Source organism: Epinephelus fuscoguttatus, linkage group LG22, assembly GCF_011397635.1.
Source record: "Epinephelus fuscoguttatus linkage group LG22, E.fuscoguttatus.final_Chr_v1".
NCBI lineage: Eukaryota > Metazoa > Chordata > Actinopteri > Perciformes > Serranidae > Epinephelus > Epinephelus fuscoguttatus.
Window position 1 is genome coordinate 4,843,897 of NC_064773.1, and position 19,541 is coordinate 4,863,437.

The 19,541-nt window shown below is 40.0% G+C and overlaps 2 protein-coding genes across 21 annotated transcripts in view; both read right to left on the reverse strand.

The window, feature by feature from the left end:
- The window catches only part of LOC125883094 (USP6 N-terminal-like protein), a 354,121-nt gene that overhangs the window by 144,661 nt on the left and 189,919 nt on the right, over positions 1-19,541 (reverse strand). The window lies entirely within an intron of this gene.
- Positions 4,875-19,541, reverse strand: part of celf2 (cugbp, Elav-like family member 2) — a 328,160-nt gene continuing 313,493 nt past the window's right edge. For 19 of the 20 annotated variants that reach the window (XM_049567268.1, XM_049567267.1, XM_049567269.1 and 16 more), the window contains 2 exons: positions 17,583-17,726; positions 4,875-13,333 (listed from right to left, as the gene is read on the reverse strand). In XM_049567268.1, the coding sequence (XP_049423225.1) occupies positions 13,206-13,333; positions 17,583-17,726 (272 nt within the window). In that variant the 3' untranslated portion in view covers positions 4,875-13,205. The remainder of the gene's footprint in view (positions 13,334-17,582; positions 17,727-19,541) is intronic. The other variant, XM_049567248.1, reaches the window with a different exon arrangement.

Consider the following 19,541-nt stretch of genomic DNA (forward strand, 5'->3'; position numbering starts at 1 on the left):
ACGAACAGTTGTTGTTAGTTACCGAGACATTAGTAAGTTTCCTGCTGGCATAGTGCCATGAAAAGCAGTTCTTTTTCACTGACGTATCGCTGCGTTTCCAGTGGAGATATTTCCACGAAAAGCAGGTGTTTTTTATTGTGATGTCACTGCATTTCCACCGGGCAAAGTGCCGCATAATGTGGTTGTTTTTAACTATGACATCACTCCATTTCTTGCCTGGATCGTGGCACGAAAAGCGGTTGTTTTTTACGGAGACGTCACTGCATTTCCAGCTGAGATATTTCCACATAAAGCAGTTGTTTTGTATCAAGACGTCACTGTTTTTCCAGCGGGGATTGTGCCATGAATGGTGACTGTTCTTTATCGAGCTATCGCTTTGTTTCCAGCTGGTTTTGTGCCACCAAAATATTAATTTTTTGTAACCATAACTAAGTGTTTTTTGTGCCTAAACCTGACTACATATCAACCACAGTGTTGTTGAAATATAAAGAAATATAAAATTTCAACGTATCTGCCATTAATTCCATACAAATGCAACTTATCTGTGATTTGCAGAAACACACAATGCCAACATTTATTCTGGCAACTGAGTTGATATTTTACCTGCATCCCAGTGTGACCCAAACTACTCACAGTGCTCCCAAAAAACACCACCATTGTTCTGATATTCCATTGAGCGTGACTCCTCTATTTTCATCTGCAAACAATGTCTTTGTGTTTGGTCTATTGATCCAGTATCACTGCTGTCTCCTCACTATAAATAGTCTGGCATTGATTGTAGGATTTATTCATGTGTTATTCATTCTACGCAGCTGAGAGGCTTCATGATGGTTGTTTTGAAGGTTTTCCAGCTCAAATAAATGGTCGCAAAAATAAAAAAGAGCAAGAGAACAACTTTGTGGTGTCTGTCAAGGTTACCTGGACACATTTAATTAATTAAAAAACTTGTTATCAGTCAGGTAGTAAATCATGACTCAAAATATTTGCTTCTTAAATCCTCTTTGCATATTCTCTTTTGTCATATTTGGAGTTTTTGCATGAATCAAACCGTCTTTGAAAAAGCAGCGTTGTGATCATGCACGGCCTAAATGCTGCTTCAAAGGCTTTTCAGCTCCAAGAAGAATAAAACTTTGCTGTATCCTTGAATTTTTCTGGACTTAAAAACTGTCAAATTGAAAGAAAAGTGAGTGCTGCCAGTGGCACCGCCGGCCTTCAAACACCCAAATGTGTTTATGTAGAATATTGTGTCCGACCGTGTGGACCTTACCTTGAATCTCAGAGCATCCCGGGCGACAGCTGATGTAGCGGTCGTCTTCAGACGCTCACCTTGTCCCCAGCAGGACCATCAAATCTTAAAAGGCGACTGTTGTGTGTGTGTGTGTGTGTGTGTGTGTATACAACCATCCAAATACACAATCAGCATGTCGCTTGGCACGTACCCTTCCTGGCTGCTTTCACATTTTAAAAAGCGATTCTATACGAGGGAATGAAACCGAAAGAAAAGAGAAAAACATCTTGGAAAAAATAAAATCCTGAGCTGCAGACATGTTGTTGAATTACGGGCCACACATGGACAATAATAGAGGTGTAATATTATCTATCCATGGGTAGGATCCACAGACTGAGGGCAGTTTATTGTATGCCTTGCCTGAACCTCACAATCAATATTTAATAACAGACTTGGTGGACTGGTGCAGTGATGAAAGGAAAAGATGCCCTAATGTGCCAGAGAGCACATAATGTACAGCACCGTGGATATTTGTAGTGTGAAGTTATAAAGATAAAACTTTTAAAGCATTGCAGGTTGCAGCTTTGGTTTAAAGTCAGGCAGTCTGCAGGGGTTCTTCTATATTAGAAAAACACTGAATGTCAGTTTATTCTCTGAAGAAGCAGCCAGTCTTGTCCACATATTCCCATTTTTGAAGATTTTTGAGCACTACAATCATTTCTCTGAGCAAAAGCACCACTTTTTATTCAAACACACGTCAAACCCTTCTTGATTTCTGTGAATGAAAGGTGAAAACTTTGACCTTTGACTTCTCTTTCCTCTCTTCTCTCTACTGGGGATGCAGTTGTGACGGTGAGACAGTACGGGAGTGGATCTGACACAAAGTGGACATACAGTGGACAGGCCTCGCCCAGGACAGCGGACAGCACAGGAGGGAGGACAGCGTGGGGGCCGAACCCCTGATGAGGAGCCAGTAAAAACAGCTCCCCGATCAGAGGCGGCCCCCTTATTGGAAGCATCGGCCAATTCCAGTGTGAGCTGAGCTCTTGTCACAACAGCTGGGAGAGAAAATTGTGAGCGAACTTTGGAAAAAATAAAAATGTTTGCATTTCTAAAGTGTATCAAAGAAAATAAATAAGGCTTTGTAAATCACAAAGAATGAAAAAATGCAGCAGTTGAAGGTATAATTCGACATTTTGGGAAATATTCAAAGATAGAGCCAGCGGACAGCTAGCTTAGCTTAGCATAAATACCCGAAACAGGGAAATAGCTAAACTAGCTCGATCCAAAGGTAGCAAAATCAGCCTACAAGCACCTGTAAAGCTCACTGATTAACACTATCTTGTTTATTTAATTCGTACATTCGGAATATCTGCTGGTTGCCTAGCAACCTCACAGTGATAAAGGGACAACAGTAGCTTTTTTTTTCAATGTCTTACACTGGTTGTCACCTATATGCTTGTATCCAACCCAACAATGACAACAAAGTCATTTTGCAGGTATTCTTAACGGTATTTTAGAGTTTGTCACTTCCTGGATGACTCATCCACCCTGGGGTGTATGCTAACTCTGCGTCCGAGAAAACTCTTATGTCCCTCATACATGACTGTAAATTCTACGAGTTACTGACCAATGTATAGGACCCAGTCAAACTTGAAACAAATCGGCTATCGGTTTAATGACGATAAGCCTCTGGAAGCGAGGGCTAAAATTTCGGGCTAATCCAGATCTAGCTAATATAAGAGCCAAGACTTCCTCTTACGTGTCCCAGTCATTTCGGCTAATCTCAATAATCTGCAGATAAATTTAAAAATAAGTCAGACGTGTTGTCACATGAAAGCTGGAAGTTTCCGAGATTGCCTTTTTCGCCAACACATTCTGCCTCTCCACTTGGACTGTTTACCTGCCACTCAAACGCAACTGGTTGATACTACTTGGGCTACTAACGGAAACCAGAACATTTGCCACACCAAAATCTTGCCCCTTGGGTTGTCATTGTGTTTTTGGTTGCGCTAACTCCTAGGTCATCATAGTAGAGCGCCCACCCTCTCTCTGGCCCTTCCTTAGCTCTGTCAGCACTGTTGTTTTATTGGCTACCTAGACAAGTCCCTCCCAAGCAAATTCATTATATTTTTGAGGGTTTACCATTCGATTATTAGTAGCTACTTATTTGATCTTTTTTACCACTTCGGTCTTGTACCATGTGGCTCAGGTAGATGCTTTGCTGTTTCGTTGTATTTATACAACGGCAAAAATATTGAATAATAAAAAAACAATTGAACTTCCTGTTTTTACAGGAAATGCACATATATGCAGAATCACATAGCACTTAGCTAGGGAACAACAACGGGACACTGTCGTGAATAAATTAGAGTAAATGTAGCAATAATGCACTTTATAATTCATAACAAATGAAGACCTGATTCACTTTACACGTAAGGAAATGTAGCCTTCCCATTACCCTTATCGTGACCATAACCGCCTCTCTTTTAACGTAATACTCTAAAGCTAGCTAATCATTAAGTTAGCATCAACATAACTTAAGACACGTAGCCTTCCCATTACCCTTATCCTGACCATAACCCCCTCTCTTTTAACGTAATACTCGAAAGCTAGCTAATCATTAAGTTAGCATTGGCATAACTTACGACATGTAGCCTTCCCATTACCCTTACCTTGACCTTAACTGCCTTTCTTTTAATGTAATACTTCATAGCTAGCTAATCGCTAAGTTTGCATTCGCATCAGTAACAAACGTAGCCTTCCCATTACCCTTACTTAACCAGAACCGCCTCTCTTTTCACATAATACTTCATAGCAAGCTAATCGCTAAGTTAACATCTGCATAAGTAACAAAATGCAGCCTTTCCATTACACTTATCCTAACCTTAACCACTTCTCTTTTAACGTAATATTTCATAGCTAGCTGATCACTAAGTTACCATTAGCATACAAGATGTAGCCTTCCAATTACACGTACCCTAACCTCAACCGCCTGTCTTTAAGTGCAATACTTCATAGCTAATTAAATGCTAACTTAGCACTTTTGTCGGGACTTTTGCTTCCGGGCCAAGGAGCAAAGGGGGCTGATTGTGGACTGGTGTGTGGGTATGGTGGGCGGGTCATGTAGCTAGAGGGTGGGTCACGTAGCTGCCATAGCTGCAGTTACAGCTATTTGGGTGTTCCTCGGTACAGGTACGAATCTAAATCTTGTTAAAAGCATTTTTTCCCAAAATGGCAAAATATTCCTCCAAGTTAAGAAACAAACAAAAAATAACATTAATCTTGTCTGCACCCAGCTAATGTGCTTATGTTACATTTTGGTTGAGGACCTACTTTTTTGACATATTTCTCGACTGTCACGCGGCGACTTGGGCTACACAGTAATATACATACAAACACTTCGATGTATATTTACTATGTTTAGTGAGAACAGCATAGTGAGTTGTCACTGGGGATGGAGTCAACTTTACTATGTGGTAAAAAAACAAAAATGTGAAGACGAGGGGAGAGGAAAGAAATGAGAGAGGAGAGTATGAAAGAAGGGAGAAAGAGAGAAACGGGAGCGAATGGCGGGGGGAGAGGTCGTGAAACAGTACAACATCAGACAGCCACTGGAACATAACAACACAGAGAGAGACAAGTATTAGGAAAAATGGTTTAATATAGGAGACAGAAGCAAAAAACTGCATCACACAAGAACATACGTTTACAAAAATAATTCTGACTGCTTCAGCTACACAGTTAGTTCACAGAGAAGGACAGAGAAACCGGAAAAATCTAAACAGCTAAAAGCAAAAAAGTTTCTAATTAGTTGATCTCTTTATTAAACTAATACATTAATCCACTGAAGGTGACTAAATATTTCTATTCCTTCTTTTTCTATAATTGTCTTATCGTGTAGACGGCACAATACAGAAGTCAAATGAAACTTACCGCTGTTGTATAGACAAACTTGCTAGAACTATTTAAAAAGCAAAAAATGAAAGATCTGACACTCACCTACTCTCTGTTTTCGGAAAAAATTAAAGAACGAAAGGAAGGCAGAAAGAAACACTCAAGTGAGGAAAAAGAAGTGAAAGAAATAAAGCCAAAGATCTCCTAGAAAATCTTATATCAAAAGCCAACTTCCTTGATGCCAGCTAGAAATCATACTCGGGGACCAGTCAGGGTCAGGCCACACCACCAGGCCAGACAGCTTTTTTTCTAAGATTTTTTTGTTGTATCCTTTAATCTCCAGTATAAAAAATTCCACTGGTACAAAATGCATAAGTACAATCAGTTGTAGAAATAGGAAAGCCTGCATTTTTTGTACTTTTTAAATCCCATCCAGTGACAGATTTCGAAGTGTTGTCAAACAAACATACATCACGCTTACAGGATCCACTGAAATGCATTGACTTTGGCTTCTCTCAAGACAATAACTCTGAAACTACTGAAAACCTCTTTGAGAATTAAAAAGAAAACAAAAGAACAACAACAAAATTAAAAAATAAATTTGGATAATTTCTACAGACAACAAGCTTCTTTTTTTTACGGCACGGAAAGAGAGAACACACAAAACATTTTTCCTCAAAAAACTTGACATAAGCCATAATGCAAAGAAACGACAAGTTCAATTTTTTTTTCCTTTCAGATTTCATTGTTTGATAAATAGCACTTAAGATAATTAAGAAAGAAGGAGAACAGAGAAGTGAACAGTGACGAGATAGAAAGATTACAACGAGCATCGGCGATGACAGCCCCTGAGGTGAGCCGCTCGACAGGAACTCTGCCCCTACGACCCTCTTGTGCTTCGACATTGAAACAGAGACAAGATGCTTCACGCTGGACCGTGCGACGTCAGGCTGTGTGCAACTCGGTGAGATTTGGCAACATAGTTTTTGGGACACACACACACAGCCGTGTAAAGTAGTGGGCCGTGACTCGACTAGAACAGCACAGATTATGTAGCCTCCACACTTAACGAAGAAAAAGTTACGCGAATTGTGCGAGAGTGAGGTGACGATGTGAAATGTGCAATTCTCGGATACAAAGGTTTTGCAGCGGTTGCAACGTGAAACCTGCACACGTGCTGGTCAGAAAAGTGGTCCATTAACACTGATTGGACTGGGACCTCCCGCCCAGCTTTCATACAGGTAGTTATGGCTGTTTGTGCAACCCAATCGCCAGAATCAATGTTGGCTTTGTACGTTTTTTTGCAAACCATGGATTTGTTACATTTGTACATATTTATGTAGCAGATACTTTTAAACTTTACGTGTCTTTACATTCCAGTAACGCTGTGGTTAATGTGGTTGGATTTAGGCGCAAAAACCACTTGGTTATGTTTCCGAAAAGATCAGGTTTTGGCTTAAAATCCACACCTGGCTGGAAATGCAGCCATGTCTTCGGAAAAAACACCTGCTTTTCATTACACTATCTTTGCTGGAAACTTGGCAATTTCTTGATGTAAAACAACCACTTTTCGTCGCACTATCCCAGCTGGAAATGCAGCCATGTCTTGTTAAAAAACAACCGTTTTTCATCGTAATATAGCGGCTGGCAACACAGTGATGTCTTGATTAAATATAACCACTTTTCCTTGTGCTAGCCTGGCTGGAAACGCAGCTATCTCTTGATTAACAACAACCACTTTTCATCGCATTTGTCTGGCTGAAAATGCAGCGATGTCTCGATAACAGCTAACCACTTTTCTTTGCACTATCCAGCCTGCAAATGCAGTGATGTCTAACAAAAACAAAAACTGCTTAACGTTGTACTATCCTGGCTGGAAACGCACTGACGTCTCAATAAAAAAACAACTGCTTGTTGTTTATAGGCAGCTATGTCTTTTTAAAAAACAACTGCTTTTCGTTGCACTATCCTCACCTGAAAGGCAGTGACATCCTGATTAAAAACAATCTTTGTCGCACTAGCCTGGCTGGAAAGGCAGTGATGTCTCAGTTAAAAAAACACAACCAACCAATTGTTGTCACACTGTCCCAGCTGGAAACTCAGTGATGTCTTGATTAAAACCAAACACTTTTTGTTGCACTTTCCTGGCTGGAAATGCAGTGATGTCTCCATAAAAAACAAACATTTGTTTTCACACTATTCCAGCTGGAAGCTCAGCTATGTCTTGTTAAAAAACAACCGCTTTTTGTTGCAATACCTGCACTGGAAATGCAGTGAAGTCTCAATCAAAAACAACTGCTTAACATTGCACAATCCCAACTGGAAAGGCAGTGATGTCTCAGTGAAAACAACTGCTTGTTGTCGCACTATTCCAGCTGTGTCTTGTTAAAACCCAACTGCTTTTCGGTGGCATATGGCTGAAAACATAACCATGTCTCATTAAAAAACATCCACTCTTCATGGCACTAACCCCGGGGGAAACGCAGCGACTGGTCACTGAACAGCACCCACATCTGAAAATGCAGCAATGACTCACTCACTGGTCTCTAACAGTGGTCTGCAGCTTTGCAGGTGTCTTGCCTGGGTGTCACACCATGCACCATCCCCTCCAAGTCATGATGACAACGTCAACTCATACATTACTTCACTTTAACAACGCCAACTAAGTAAATGTAACATATCCATGGTTCTCAGAGATGTACAACTCCAATATGTTCTTGTGGCGACTGGGCTGGTTTGTGGCACTGCTCATGTGTGTACTGCATTTAGGAAATAAAGTCTGCTCGCCTCCCTCCATGAGATCACATAAAGTTTGGTATTGGGTTTGGTCTTTGAGAGGATAATGAAAGCTGTATTGCCTTCATCTTGGCTGTGGCTGTTGTTCTGCCTGTGTGGACCTGCGGACGTGACCCTTTGCTCTCCAACCAACAAGCGCTTTATTTCCCCTGTCGCTATTCCAATAAGACGTCTCTGCACACAGCCCTGTTTCTAATAACCCCGGTTAGCCTGGGAGACAACAACCAGACGGAGAGCGGCATCCTTCAAACAGGCGCCTCGTTTCCTCTCCTCCTCCACCGCTGCGAGGACAAACGGCCATTTCAGCCTCTCTGAAATGGCGGAAGAGCAAAACCCAGACTCTGACAAGTGGGAGGTTAACTGTACACAAAAGTGAACCTGGACTTGGCACACATCACTGACTGACTGACTGACTGACTGACTGACAACATCTTCTACTCTTATAATACTGGTACGACGCTCCCTGGTTAAGGCGACTGGTGAGCTTCTGTAGAAAATAATGCTGCCTTTTTTTTTTTGCAGACCGTAAACTAGGCTTTCAGGGAGGGGGTGTCGGGGGCAGTTGAAGAGACTGACAACACTGTGCCATGTAAACGGCTCGACTATGAGAATGTCAATAACACACTTTGGCATCTAAACATGATTTTGGCCCATTACACCACAAGACTCACGTATGGAGAAGTCTTACAAAAGAGACGTCAAAGGATAAGTCGAGAAATCAAACGAGTAAAAAAACTTGCTCCGGACCGTCCCGCCTCTCTCCTTTGACTATCTGACGGCGGCGTGTGCTTTTTTTTTTTTTTTTTTCCCTCAAGAGATCGAGGCTCGTTTGTGAGTGAGCGAGTCTTGCCCTGTGCTTACATCATGAAAGCGAGCGTCTGAGGTGATACACAAAAGTAATGATCCCCGCCGTCTGAGACAAACGGCGCCCGGCTACAACTCAGAGATGTTTTTGAACAAAAGGGATAAGAGGATTTTGGAGAAATAAGGCTTCGCGTATGACTATCACCTCAATTTTTTTCCTCGGCTGAGGAGTGGGACAGCGTGCGAGGGAGACAATCAAAACAATACATGCTGAAGCCTGATGTCTGTGCGCGCCAGATACTAATAGAGAGAACAGGAGTGCAAAGATTTGTGGTAAGGCTTTGATGAATAAAAACGGCTGTACAATGGCTAAAAATATCAGTGCGTGATTCTGGTGTGTGTGTGTTTTTTTTAAAGTGTGTGTGTGCACGCTGGCAGGTGGTAGCGGTTGCTGTAGAGGCTTTCACACTCAGGGGCTCTCATGCACAACAAGAAAGTAAACTGTGAGGTCTGCACGAGAATGTGTGTGTGCGTGTGTGAGTGTGTGCGTGTCCGTGTGTGCGTGTATATAGATATATATATATGACACATGGGCACTTTTTTTTTTGTTTGTTTGTTTTGTTTTTTTACATCTTTACAAAGAAAAAAAGCAAACATGACATTTTCAGGCAACAAGACCACAGAATAGCAAGTTAACAAACTCTTTTTTAAATCTATATTTTAAATATGAGGGATCCATACAAAACACTTATAATAAAATACCCATGTTATCAAATAATTTCACAAGAAATACACTGACGCGCTAGGCAGGAAGTACCTTCAGAATTTGGCACTAAACTCCACTGATCTTGTCTTTTTTTCTTTATAAGACATTTTGCTGAACAACAAAACACATCTAAATATTGTTTCCCACGAGAGAAATAAAATAATAATGACATTGATGCTTCACAAGCTGACATTATATATATATAGATATATTTATATTTATATATATTTTTAGGAATTTTATATAGCTAATTAACCAACAAGAAATTTAGCAAATAGGGACTCCTTAAAAATAAAAAAAGAGGAAATAAAAAGAAAAGAAACAACAAAGTAACTATTATAGTAATATGAAAGGCTTTGTCTATTGTTCAAGTAAACTGATTTTTTAGTCTTCTCTTGAAAAACATGAGACATTTAAGACCGTTAGACTTGTGATGAAACCACAACTAAACTCACGAGAAGCACCGACGTTAACGCAGGTTACAGGTATCTTAGTATTTTTTTTTCCTCTATACATTTAAACAGTAGAAAATATAGGTCATTTCATCATGTGCATTTAAACCACGGATTGTCTATCTGTGAGTCAGTTCAGCAAAAGGTGACACAAGTAGGTAGCATTTCTCCCACCCAAACAGGGCAAATGTCTTTTTTTATTTTTACCTTTAAACTACTCTAGAAAAAAGTGGTTCTATATATAGACTTTGAATGAGAAACAGAGCCACTTAAAATGGCCTTATCAAAAAACTTTACACTGCCTGAAAAATGTAAAAACCATTGGAGAGCTCTGAGAGAGTCTAATATTGATCAGACAGTTTTTATTCAAAACTGTTTGGAAGTAGTCTTATTTTTCAGAGAAACTGGCGCGGACTGCTTCTGGCCCGCGCTTTTGTGTGTGTGTGCGTGTGTGTGTGCATGTGTATGTGTATGTGTGTGTGTGTGTGTGTGTTTTTTTTTGTTCGCCGGCGCCAGAAGCAAGGTGACGTGCCAATTCCTGTAGTGAACTTTCAAGTTTACTTTAAATGAAGAAGAAAAGAAAAAACATAAAGAAGAAAAAAGAAGAAGGAAAAAAATGCAGGAAAACATACTGAATGGAAATCACTTTGCCACAGGTTTGTCTGTTTTTTTTTCTCCAAAAAAGAACATTTGTATTTCCATAAAAATCTCAGTCTCTTTTTTTGTGTTTGTTTTTCATATGAATGCAGCTTTTATATCTTTTTCACATTGATTTGAATTTTTCTCTACCCACCCCATCCTTTGTCGCCTCCCTCCCTCCCTGAAACCCTCCCGGAAAACAGATCCAAATGAGGTCACATGCAAAACAAAAAACAAAAAAAGAATAAGAAAAAAAAAACACAAAAAGAAAGAAAAATCATAAAAGTCCAAAAAAGCTAAAAGTTCAAAAGTTCAGTAGGCGGCGAAGGAGGAGGAAGAGGAGGAGGAAGAGGAGGAGAACCAGGTTATGATCAGGTGAGCTCGGAAAGACATCAGAAAAAACAATGACGGGGGAGGAGGAGGACGATGACACTTTTTTTTTTGGTGGGGATTTTTTTTTGTTTGTTTTTGTTTATAAAGTTTTTTTTGTTTGTTTGGACGCCACGGAGACATGCTAGGCAAACGATGAGCTAACAGGCATGGAGATGGGTTGTTCTAAAAGGGGGAAAGAAAAAACAGGGGAGAGGAGAGAGTTACACACAGAGAGCCAGAGCACCACACCACTACAGCATTACTTGTTTTTTTTGTTGTAAAAAATCAGGAGAAACAACAACAACAACAAACAACAAACAAACAACAACAATGCAAACCGGCAGAACAGCAACACCACTCACTGAAAAATTTTTAGCTTTTGATTTTTTTCTTTTTTTTTTTTTTTTTTTTTGAAATGACATAATGTTATAGGTCTACACTAACAGGCAACGACACACACTCACTCGTTCATACACAAATAACACAGAGCACCCAAAAGCTTTATCCATCACGTCCCAGATGGATTTTGTCATTTGGGAGAAAAATAGTCATATTTTTTCGGGAGAAGGGAGGGGAGGCTTTTCATTTCTGTCTTTTTTTAATTTTTTAAAATGTCAAAAATCTTTGGAAGGGTTGGGGGTGGGTGGGGGGAGGGGCTACGAACAAACAAACAAAAAAAAAAAACGCAAACACTCAAACAAAAAATAAAATAAAATAAAAAAATAAAAAAATAAAAAAAACGCGAGGAAAAAAAGGTGAAGTGAAGAAGTAGTCCCACTGACGGATGGAGGGAGGGAGAGAGCGGTGAGGAGAAGAGAGAGAAGTGGATGGATGGACGGCAAACGGATGGACAGCACAGAGAAGTGTGTGGCGGAGTCAAAATGACACAGGGAGGGCGGAGAGGGGGGGTTGCGGTTTTCGAATGGCGGCGGAGTGTGCTGTGATTGTGGTTTTTCTGCACTGAAAAAACATGGAAAACACCGGAGAACCCAAAATTCCACGAGACTTCTCCACAAGGGTCTACTTTAATGATGCTGTATACTTTATAGGAGTCCAATAACTTAACGGTAGGCAATAAATAAAATCCTTTTTTTTTCATCTGAGGCAGTAAAAATGTTGTATAAAAATAGAACTGCTTTTTTTACAAATAAAATTTACAGGCCTGTGGCTTTCTGTACTTTGAGTTATTTTTTTTTAAATCTTTCAACAAACATCAAGTATTCTCAGTTACCACCTTAAACCCATAAACTCTTTTATTATTAGAATTATCATTATAGCCTTCATCAAATTCTGGATGTTGTTTTGAAAATGCTCTACACGCTGTAATATCCCTTTCACAACAAAGACCAATGTGATCTGACCCAGAAAAGTAGTTACTAATTATTTTTTCTTTCATCTTCTGAGAAATAAAAAACTGTTTTTTATTTTCACATAAATAATAAGACGTAGCTGGAGTGTGTTGTTGTCTTTTTTTTATCTTCTTGTGGTGGTGGAGTGTAACTGTGACTATAATGTAAAGAGGCCACTAACGTTTTGCAGCCTTTGCTCCCGGGTTGCCAGCAGGCATAGAGAGGGTTTCGGAGAAGCAGCGGCGGCCTGCAACCAACACCGCGGAGGTCAAAGGTCGAAATGTGCATATCGGCGTGCGCGTCAAAAAAACGTGAACCCTTCGCCAGGCCTCGGGTTCACAACGAGAGAGAGAGGAAAAAAAAAATTAAAAAATCATCATGGCTCCGTCTTTGTCTGTACCTCGGTTCTGACTGTAACTAGTCCTCAAAAATGTATAAATAATCACTGAGAAATTAAAAAAAACTTTTAAACAAACGTTAAAAAAAAAGCTACCCAAGATAGCTACTTCCTTCCATTGTAAAAAAAAAGAAAAAAAAAAAATTGCACAAAGTAATGGCGGTAATGGAAGCGTTCATGTGTGTCAAAAAAAAAAAAAATTGTAATAAATAATAATACTTGAAAGCTAACATAAAAATCTTCAAAAAAGCAAGAAAAACAAGAAAAAAATAACAAAAAAACAAGGCGTGTGTGTCTCCCTCAGGGTGGTTGTAGGTCGTCTCCCCCTCCCTCCCACATCCCTCCCTTCAACCCCCCACCCTCCCCCCAGTCCCTGTGTAGAGAGGTCGTGGCTCGGTTTGCTGTTGTTTTTTTTTTGTTTTTTTTTTTTTCATTTTCACCTTTTTGTGGGGGGACTTACCCTAGCAGTGCTAACATGGGGAGCAGATAGACCCTAGTGCTAAGATCAGTACGGTTTGCTGTCGTTCTTGGAGCGCTTCAGCTGCACCTTCAGCCGCTTCATGCCGATCTGGAAGCCGTTCATGGCCTGGATGGCTGCCTGTGCCGACACTGGATTGTCGTAGCTGACGAAGCCTGCGGGGGCACCAGAGAAAAGTTAGTGGAGAAAAAAAAGGGATGGAGAAGAAGCAAGAACATAGTGTTTGGCGCAGCTTGGAGTGACGTCTTGTAGTCTTACTTAGCCATGTTAGCAACAGTCTTTCTTACACAGAAGTTTTAAAGTTCATGAGTGGGGAATTTACTGACAAATTTTATGTTGTAGAACAAATCGTTAAAGTCTCCTAAGGTTGTGTTAACCACAGACCTTATTTCAAGCATCTAACCAAAAAAACCCGTTAAAAAACCCATTGACTTTGAGTCGAGGGAACCATGAATGGTAAAATGCTATCCCATTTCCAGGTTATGAGACTCATTCATGGGGCACTCTATAAAAATCATTTTTCCAATTGGCAAAAAGTGCTTCAGGGATGACATTTTCTGTAGGCCAATGCGGAAGTTAGCGTCCCCCTGGTTCCCTCATCAAAAAGCCAATGGGATTTTTCCATTAGATTTTGGATTATTGACAAAAATATGCTCTCTATCATAGAAAACAACGTAAAATTATCTTGAGCTTGTGTTACCCACAGACCTTATATCAGGCATCTAAGCAAAAACCCACTGACATTACGACGAGGGAGTCAGGAGTGCAAAAATGCTAACTCATTTCCGTGTTTTAGGATTCATTCCTTGGGCACTCTATCAAACTTGCAACAGGGAGAGTTTTAAAACATTAAATTATTGTTGAACTCGTACAGATTCGATGATATAATTTTAATTTAGAGTGTCTGCTATACCTAGCTAATCATTAATGTTTGCAAGCTAGCTAGCTACATAGGGCTGTGTTCCCGCCATATTGGACAGACAATTATTACGCTAAGAGGCTTAACAGACCAAAAGAAATACTTGGGTGGCTACATATGCTACAAAGCCATCATCTCCAGGAGTTACACCTTAATAAAATCCAAAATTAGCAGTATTACAATGGATTTAAAAGGACTGTAAAAGCTGCTAACCTGTTAGCTAAAATAGCTAGCAAGCAAGCAGGCTGCCCTTGCTAGCCTGTGACAACAACCTGCTTGCTAACCTGTTGGCTAATATGGCTAGTGAACTGGCTACCCTCGCTAGCCTTTGAGGACAGCGTGCTTACTAACCTGTTGGCTAATATGGCTAGCAAGCAGCCTGTCCCCTGGCCGTTAAGGAAAGCCTACTTGCTAACCTGTTGGTTAATATAACGAGCAAGCAGTCTGCCCTTGCTAGCCGGGGATGACAGCCTGCTTGCTAACCTGTTGGCTAATACAGCTAGCAAAGCATGTAGAGACACGAGTGGGATAGTAAAAGCTGCTGACCTGTTAGCTAATATAGCTAGCAAGCAGACTGTACTTGCTAGCCTGTGATGACAGTTTGCTTGCTAACCTTTCGGTTAATATTGCCATCAAGCAGGCTGTTCTCTCTAGCCTCTAAGGAAAGCCTACTTGCTAACCTGTTGGCTAATGTGGCTAGCAAGTGGGCTGCTCTTGCTAACCTGTGGTTTAGACGACTGGTCGCCTCTATCTCACCAGTTGTAATTCTATGTTAGCGTCTCTCCTCACTGTTTCCTGTCTGACATTAAATACTCAGCTCTACAACATGTTTTCATGCCTTGTCTCTTTGCTTTGTGCCATAAAGTTGAGCAGCATATCTCCCTCCACTCAATATAAAATACAGGTGGAACTGAAAAGCATCTGCACGATGTGTTTTTGTTTATTTACAGCAACTATACTCAATTCAAAATTAATGTGTAACAATAAACCGAGTTAAAATACTACGAGAGGCTCCCTCACCATGTTTCTGTGTCTTGAGATCTGATTTATCTGGTTTACATCTACATTTAAACACACCCCTGGTACATGATAAGAAAAGATTAAAATTTAATGACTCCCGAAGGAGAGCTGTGTTGTTGCATCAAGGAAATAATGAAAGAATAAGGCTAAGTAAAATGGAGTACACATAAAGCAAACAGGGGGTGCAGTGACAACTGAACACTAAGAAGTCTAAAAATAACTACAGCGTAAAAACAGTAAAACTACAAACGGCTCCAAAAACATTACACCACCAGCATTTTGACCAGCAGCTTCACAAAGGCCACTGCTGGTCAAAATGTCAAAATAAAGGTTTTGGAGTCGACAGTGAAGCCATGTTGTGTTTTATTTTTTTCGCTGTCTCTCACAAAGTCCTCTTCGTGCACACTTCACTTCCTCTCGTAATATCCGCAACCTCTAAAACTGACAGTAAACTCCTCGTCTCGCTTGTCTCACATCCATCCTCACGATCCATTTTTTCTCTGACAAGTATCACTGCTGTTTGTTTGTGTGCTGTTCCTTCCCCGGATCCATGCTTGATTTATTTCTGTTTCCCTGAGTTGTTACATGAGGAGTGGAGATGCATTATATTTAGGTTTTGTTGTCAACACGGACAAATGCTAGGCAGCAAGCACATGAAAGTCTGCGGTGCACTTAAATGCATCTCACCCTGTATATGAAGGTTTGTTCACGTCGGTCGGGGACAAATTTTAATACCAGGTGGGAAGGGGTCACTTGTTGTCTCCATTCATGGCCAACAAGGCCTGTACCATTTTAACAGCTTTCATGAATGTTGCTGAGACAAAGTTTGATATCTCAGCCAAAATTCTGCCTGAATTTGAAGGACACAAGTGGTGTGTCCTCTGCAGCCCTCAACATCTCACAACACATTTTGAATACATCATTTGTTCCCTGGAGAATTCAACTGATCACTGTCTATGTTTGGAAATATCACAGGGAAACGCATGAAAATGTTCACCAGGTATTGGTAGAGGTCAAGTATGGAAGCCAAGAACGGCCATGCTCGAAATGTCTTTTAAATGCCATTATCTCAAGATAACAGAGACATTGTTTCTCATGATAATAAGTTCATTGATGTTGTTTTTCCAGAAAACACAGGGCTGATATCCCAAGACGAGGTAATTTATTAGAAGAAAACAAATTTTCAATAACAGTAAAGTCTGATTTGTGCTTCTGTGTCGAATCAACGCTGTGCCAACGTTGACGTATAGCCTACACAGTAGCCTGAAGTGCACGTCCCTAGAACTGTAACTATATGTCGCAGTGACGCAGACCTCCTGTCTATTTCTGTAAGCTGAAACCATTTCCCTCAGTGGAAACAAAGCTTTTATTTACTTTAATTTCACAGATAAGAAACAATAAATTGTGAAGACAATAAAGCCTCCACAAAAATAGCATTTTAAGTCTCTCTGCTAGCCGCTAGGCTAATTTATACAATGTAAAATGCCGTAGGCTTGTGCTAATAAGGTTAGCATGTTGTATTTGTTTGGAAAACGTGTTTACTATAAGACAGTTGTTCTGTCAGTGAACCTTGTGAGTTGTAACGGAGCTGAATTTTGTAACGTTACCTTTGTTAAATGTTGCTGTTGTCCCTGGCTTCATATGAGAAGAGGAAAAGTCTGCTAGCCGCTAAGCTAATTTATACAACGTAAAATGCCATAGGCTTGTGCTAATAATGTTAGCATGTTGTATTTGTTTGGAAAACGTGTTTAGTATAAGACAGTTGTTTTGTCAGTGAACCTTGTGAGTTGTAACGGAGCTGAATTTTGTAACGTTACCTTTGTTAAATATTGCTGTTGTCCCTGGCTTCATATGAGTAGAGGAAAAGTCTGCTAGCTGCTAGGCTAATTTATACAATGTAAAATGCCACAGGCTTGTGCTAATAACGTTAGCATGTTGTATTTGTGGGGAAAATGTGTCCAGATAAAGACAAGTGTTTGTCTGTGAATGCTGCGAGTTATAGTGAAGCTGATTTGTGTACTTGTGTTTGAAACTGTCTCTATTAAGCCATGTTTAATGTGTGTTTAATGTGTGTGTGTTTTTAACTTTACAGCACTTCACAAAAACCCTGCTGCCAACTAGTGTTTTGGAAGTGTAACTGCAGAGTGACACAGACACACTACCACAGAAGTATAACTGCTCACAGCAGCGTAGACTCTGCATAGACACAAGTATAAATCTGCATAAGGGGGACAAATATCTGAGACAGTAATCTGAGTTGTGTTAGTTGTACTGAGTGTATGAGGAGGAGTTACTGATTACCAGAGGAATTTTCTAAAAAAAATATATTAGTAGTGTTACTGAATTCTGCACCACAGAAAAATCCTGCAGAGGTTTCAGCCCCTGAACTGGGACCCAGCGAGTAAAGAAACAGATAACTGCAGGCGTGTGTGTGTGTTCCCCTGATGCCTGCACTGCTGCCGTACCGAAGCACTTGCTAAGGTTTGTCTGTTTGTCGATGAAGACTTTGGCAGAGACCACGTTTCCGAAAGGCATGAACATCTGCAGTATGTCCTGGTCTCCAAACTCCTGGGGCAGGTGGTAGATGAACAGGTTGGCACCTTCGGGACCTGGTGGAACGAGATGCAGAGCGGGTGTGAGGTCACAGCGGATTTTCATTTGAGCAAAGAGGGAGCGCTCGCATTGTGGCAAGTGCTGTGCTGTCGTCATAGGAACGGAGCTGGAGCACACTGCTTAGCACAATATCTCATGACCTTGAGTTTGTTATTGCTTTTAAACAACATTCTCCAATTGTATTTAACATTAAACAAAGATGAGTGCTTTCGGTTTTCATTTAATAACAATATTTTCGCTGTCCATGAACAAAAGTACTTTTTCTGTTCTCTTGCTTTTGATTCATTCATTCTTTCAGCAGCATGCCATCTCTCTTAAGAGGGGTCAGAGGTCACCCCCCGTCCTTCTATCACACGTCCTAATCCTAATAGGTCACATCTCTCCGAATCATTAAATATGCTCTCGGCTGCTAAATGAAGCTGGGAGGGAGCCACATATCTGTCACATCTTTGTCTCCCTGGAGGGTTTTGAACTCCTGGATGGACTGTCAAAGAAAGAAAGCATCTTTACAAATGGATCTTTGTTAGAAGCAGAAATGAGAAGTGGACAAACAAACATGGCTCTATTTGTTTTACGAGACATTTCATCATCTGCTTTGTATTCAGCGGCCGTGTTGAAAGCTTTTGGGAACATTTTACTTCAGTCGCCAGGTTCTGTATGAAGGTAGCACTTTGCAACAGCACTGATGTGCAGTCTGATCAAATTTAGATTCATTTTTTCCACAATATAATAAAATTATCTATAAAAATCAGCAACAAAAATACTTTGAGGTGTTATTAAACACAACTGTATCAGAAGGACTCCTTTACTTATTCATACTTACTGTACATTTTACATTTTGTATGACTAAAGTAACATCACGTGGATTCAAAATAAAACTGGAAGTAATTGTGAACTCTATTTTTTGGGGAAATGTTTGGTTGATTTTATGGCTGAAATACAGGCATAAAAATTGCTTTGATCCAGGTATATTTGCACAAATGTCTTCCGTAAAAGGGTATTAGAGCAGAGGTTATACTGCTATACATGTAAAAGCCCAAGAGTTGAAAATTAGAAATAGCTCAGATCAGTCCCATACGATGTCCCTGTCAGATAAAAACAAATAAAATAAAACAAATAAAATATATAAAATTCAGATATCTATACGGTATGTGTTCAAGATATGAAAGCACATTATTTTCAGGACTAAAAAAAAAATCAGTAAATTTATGTGTTTAGTTTTTAAATGATTAAAAAAAAAGGTTAAAATTGGATAAACACACAAAGTCCCCAATTTCAGCAAAAGCCTTCCATAGATAAGTCTTTTTTCTACGTAATTAAAAGCTCATTTGCGTCTTTTATCTTCTAATAACTTCCAATTACTACATACATTTTTTAAGCGATTCTCGTCAAAACAAGTTAATTAAAAAAAACACATTATTTTCAATAATTTACGTCAACTTTAAGGTGCATGGCGACAAAAAATCCAGGTGATTTGGGGCCCTGAATCCATTTGAATTTAAAAAGTATTTGTTTATATATGTATTGTACAAAAAAAATCACTCATACACTGACTTTGACGGATTGTTTGGATCTTTTTAAGTGGGGTTATATGAGGTACTTGTCCATAGTCAGTGTATTACCTATAGTGGTGGTCGGCATTCTCCTAGTTTGGAGAAGCAGACAGGAGTACCGTCACAGACATAGGTGTAGAGACATGCCCCCCCTTGTGAAATACTCTCAACATCGTGTACTTTCAAACTGTTATAGATTTAGATTTAGATAGAAAGTTCGTTTGCGGAACGAACTCTGGTGCGGTTGGTTCATGGTGA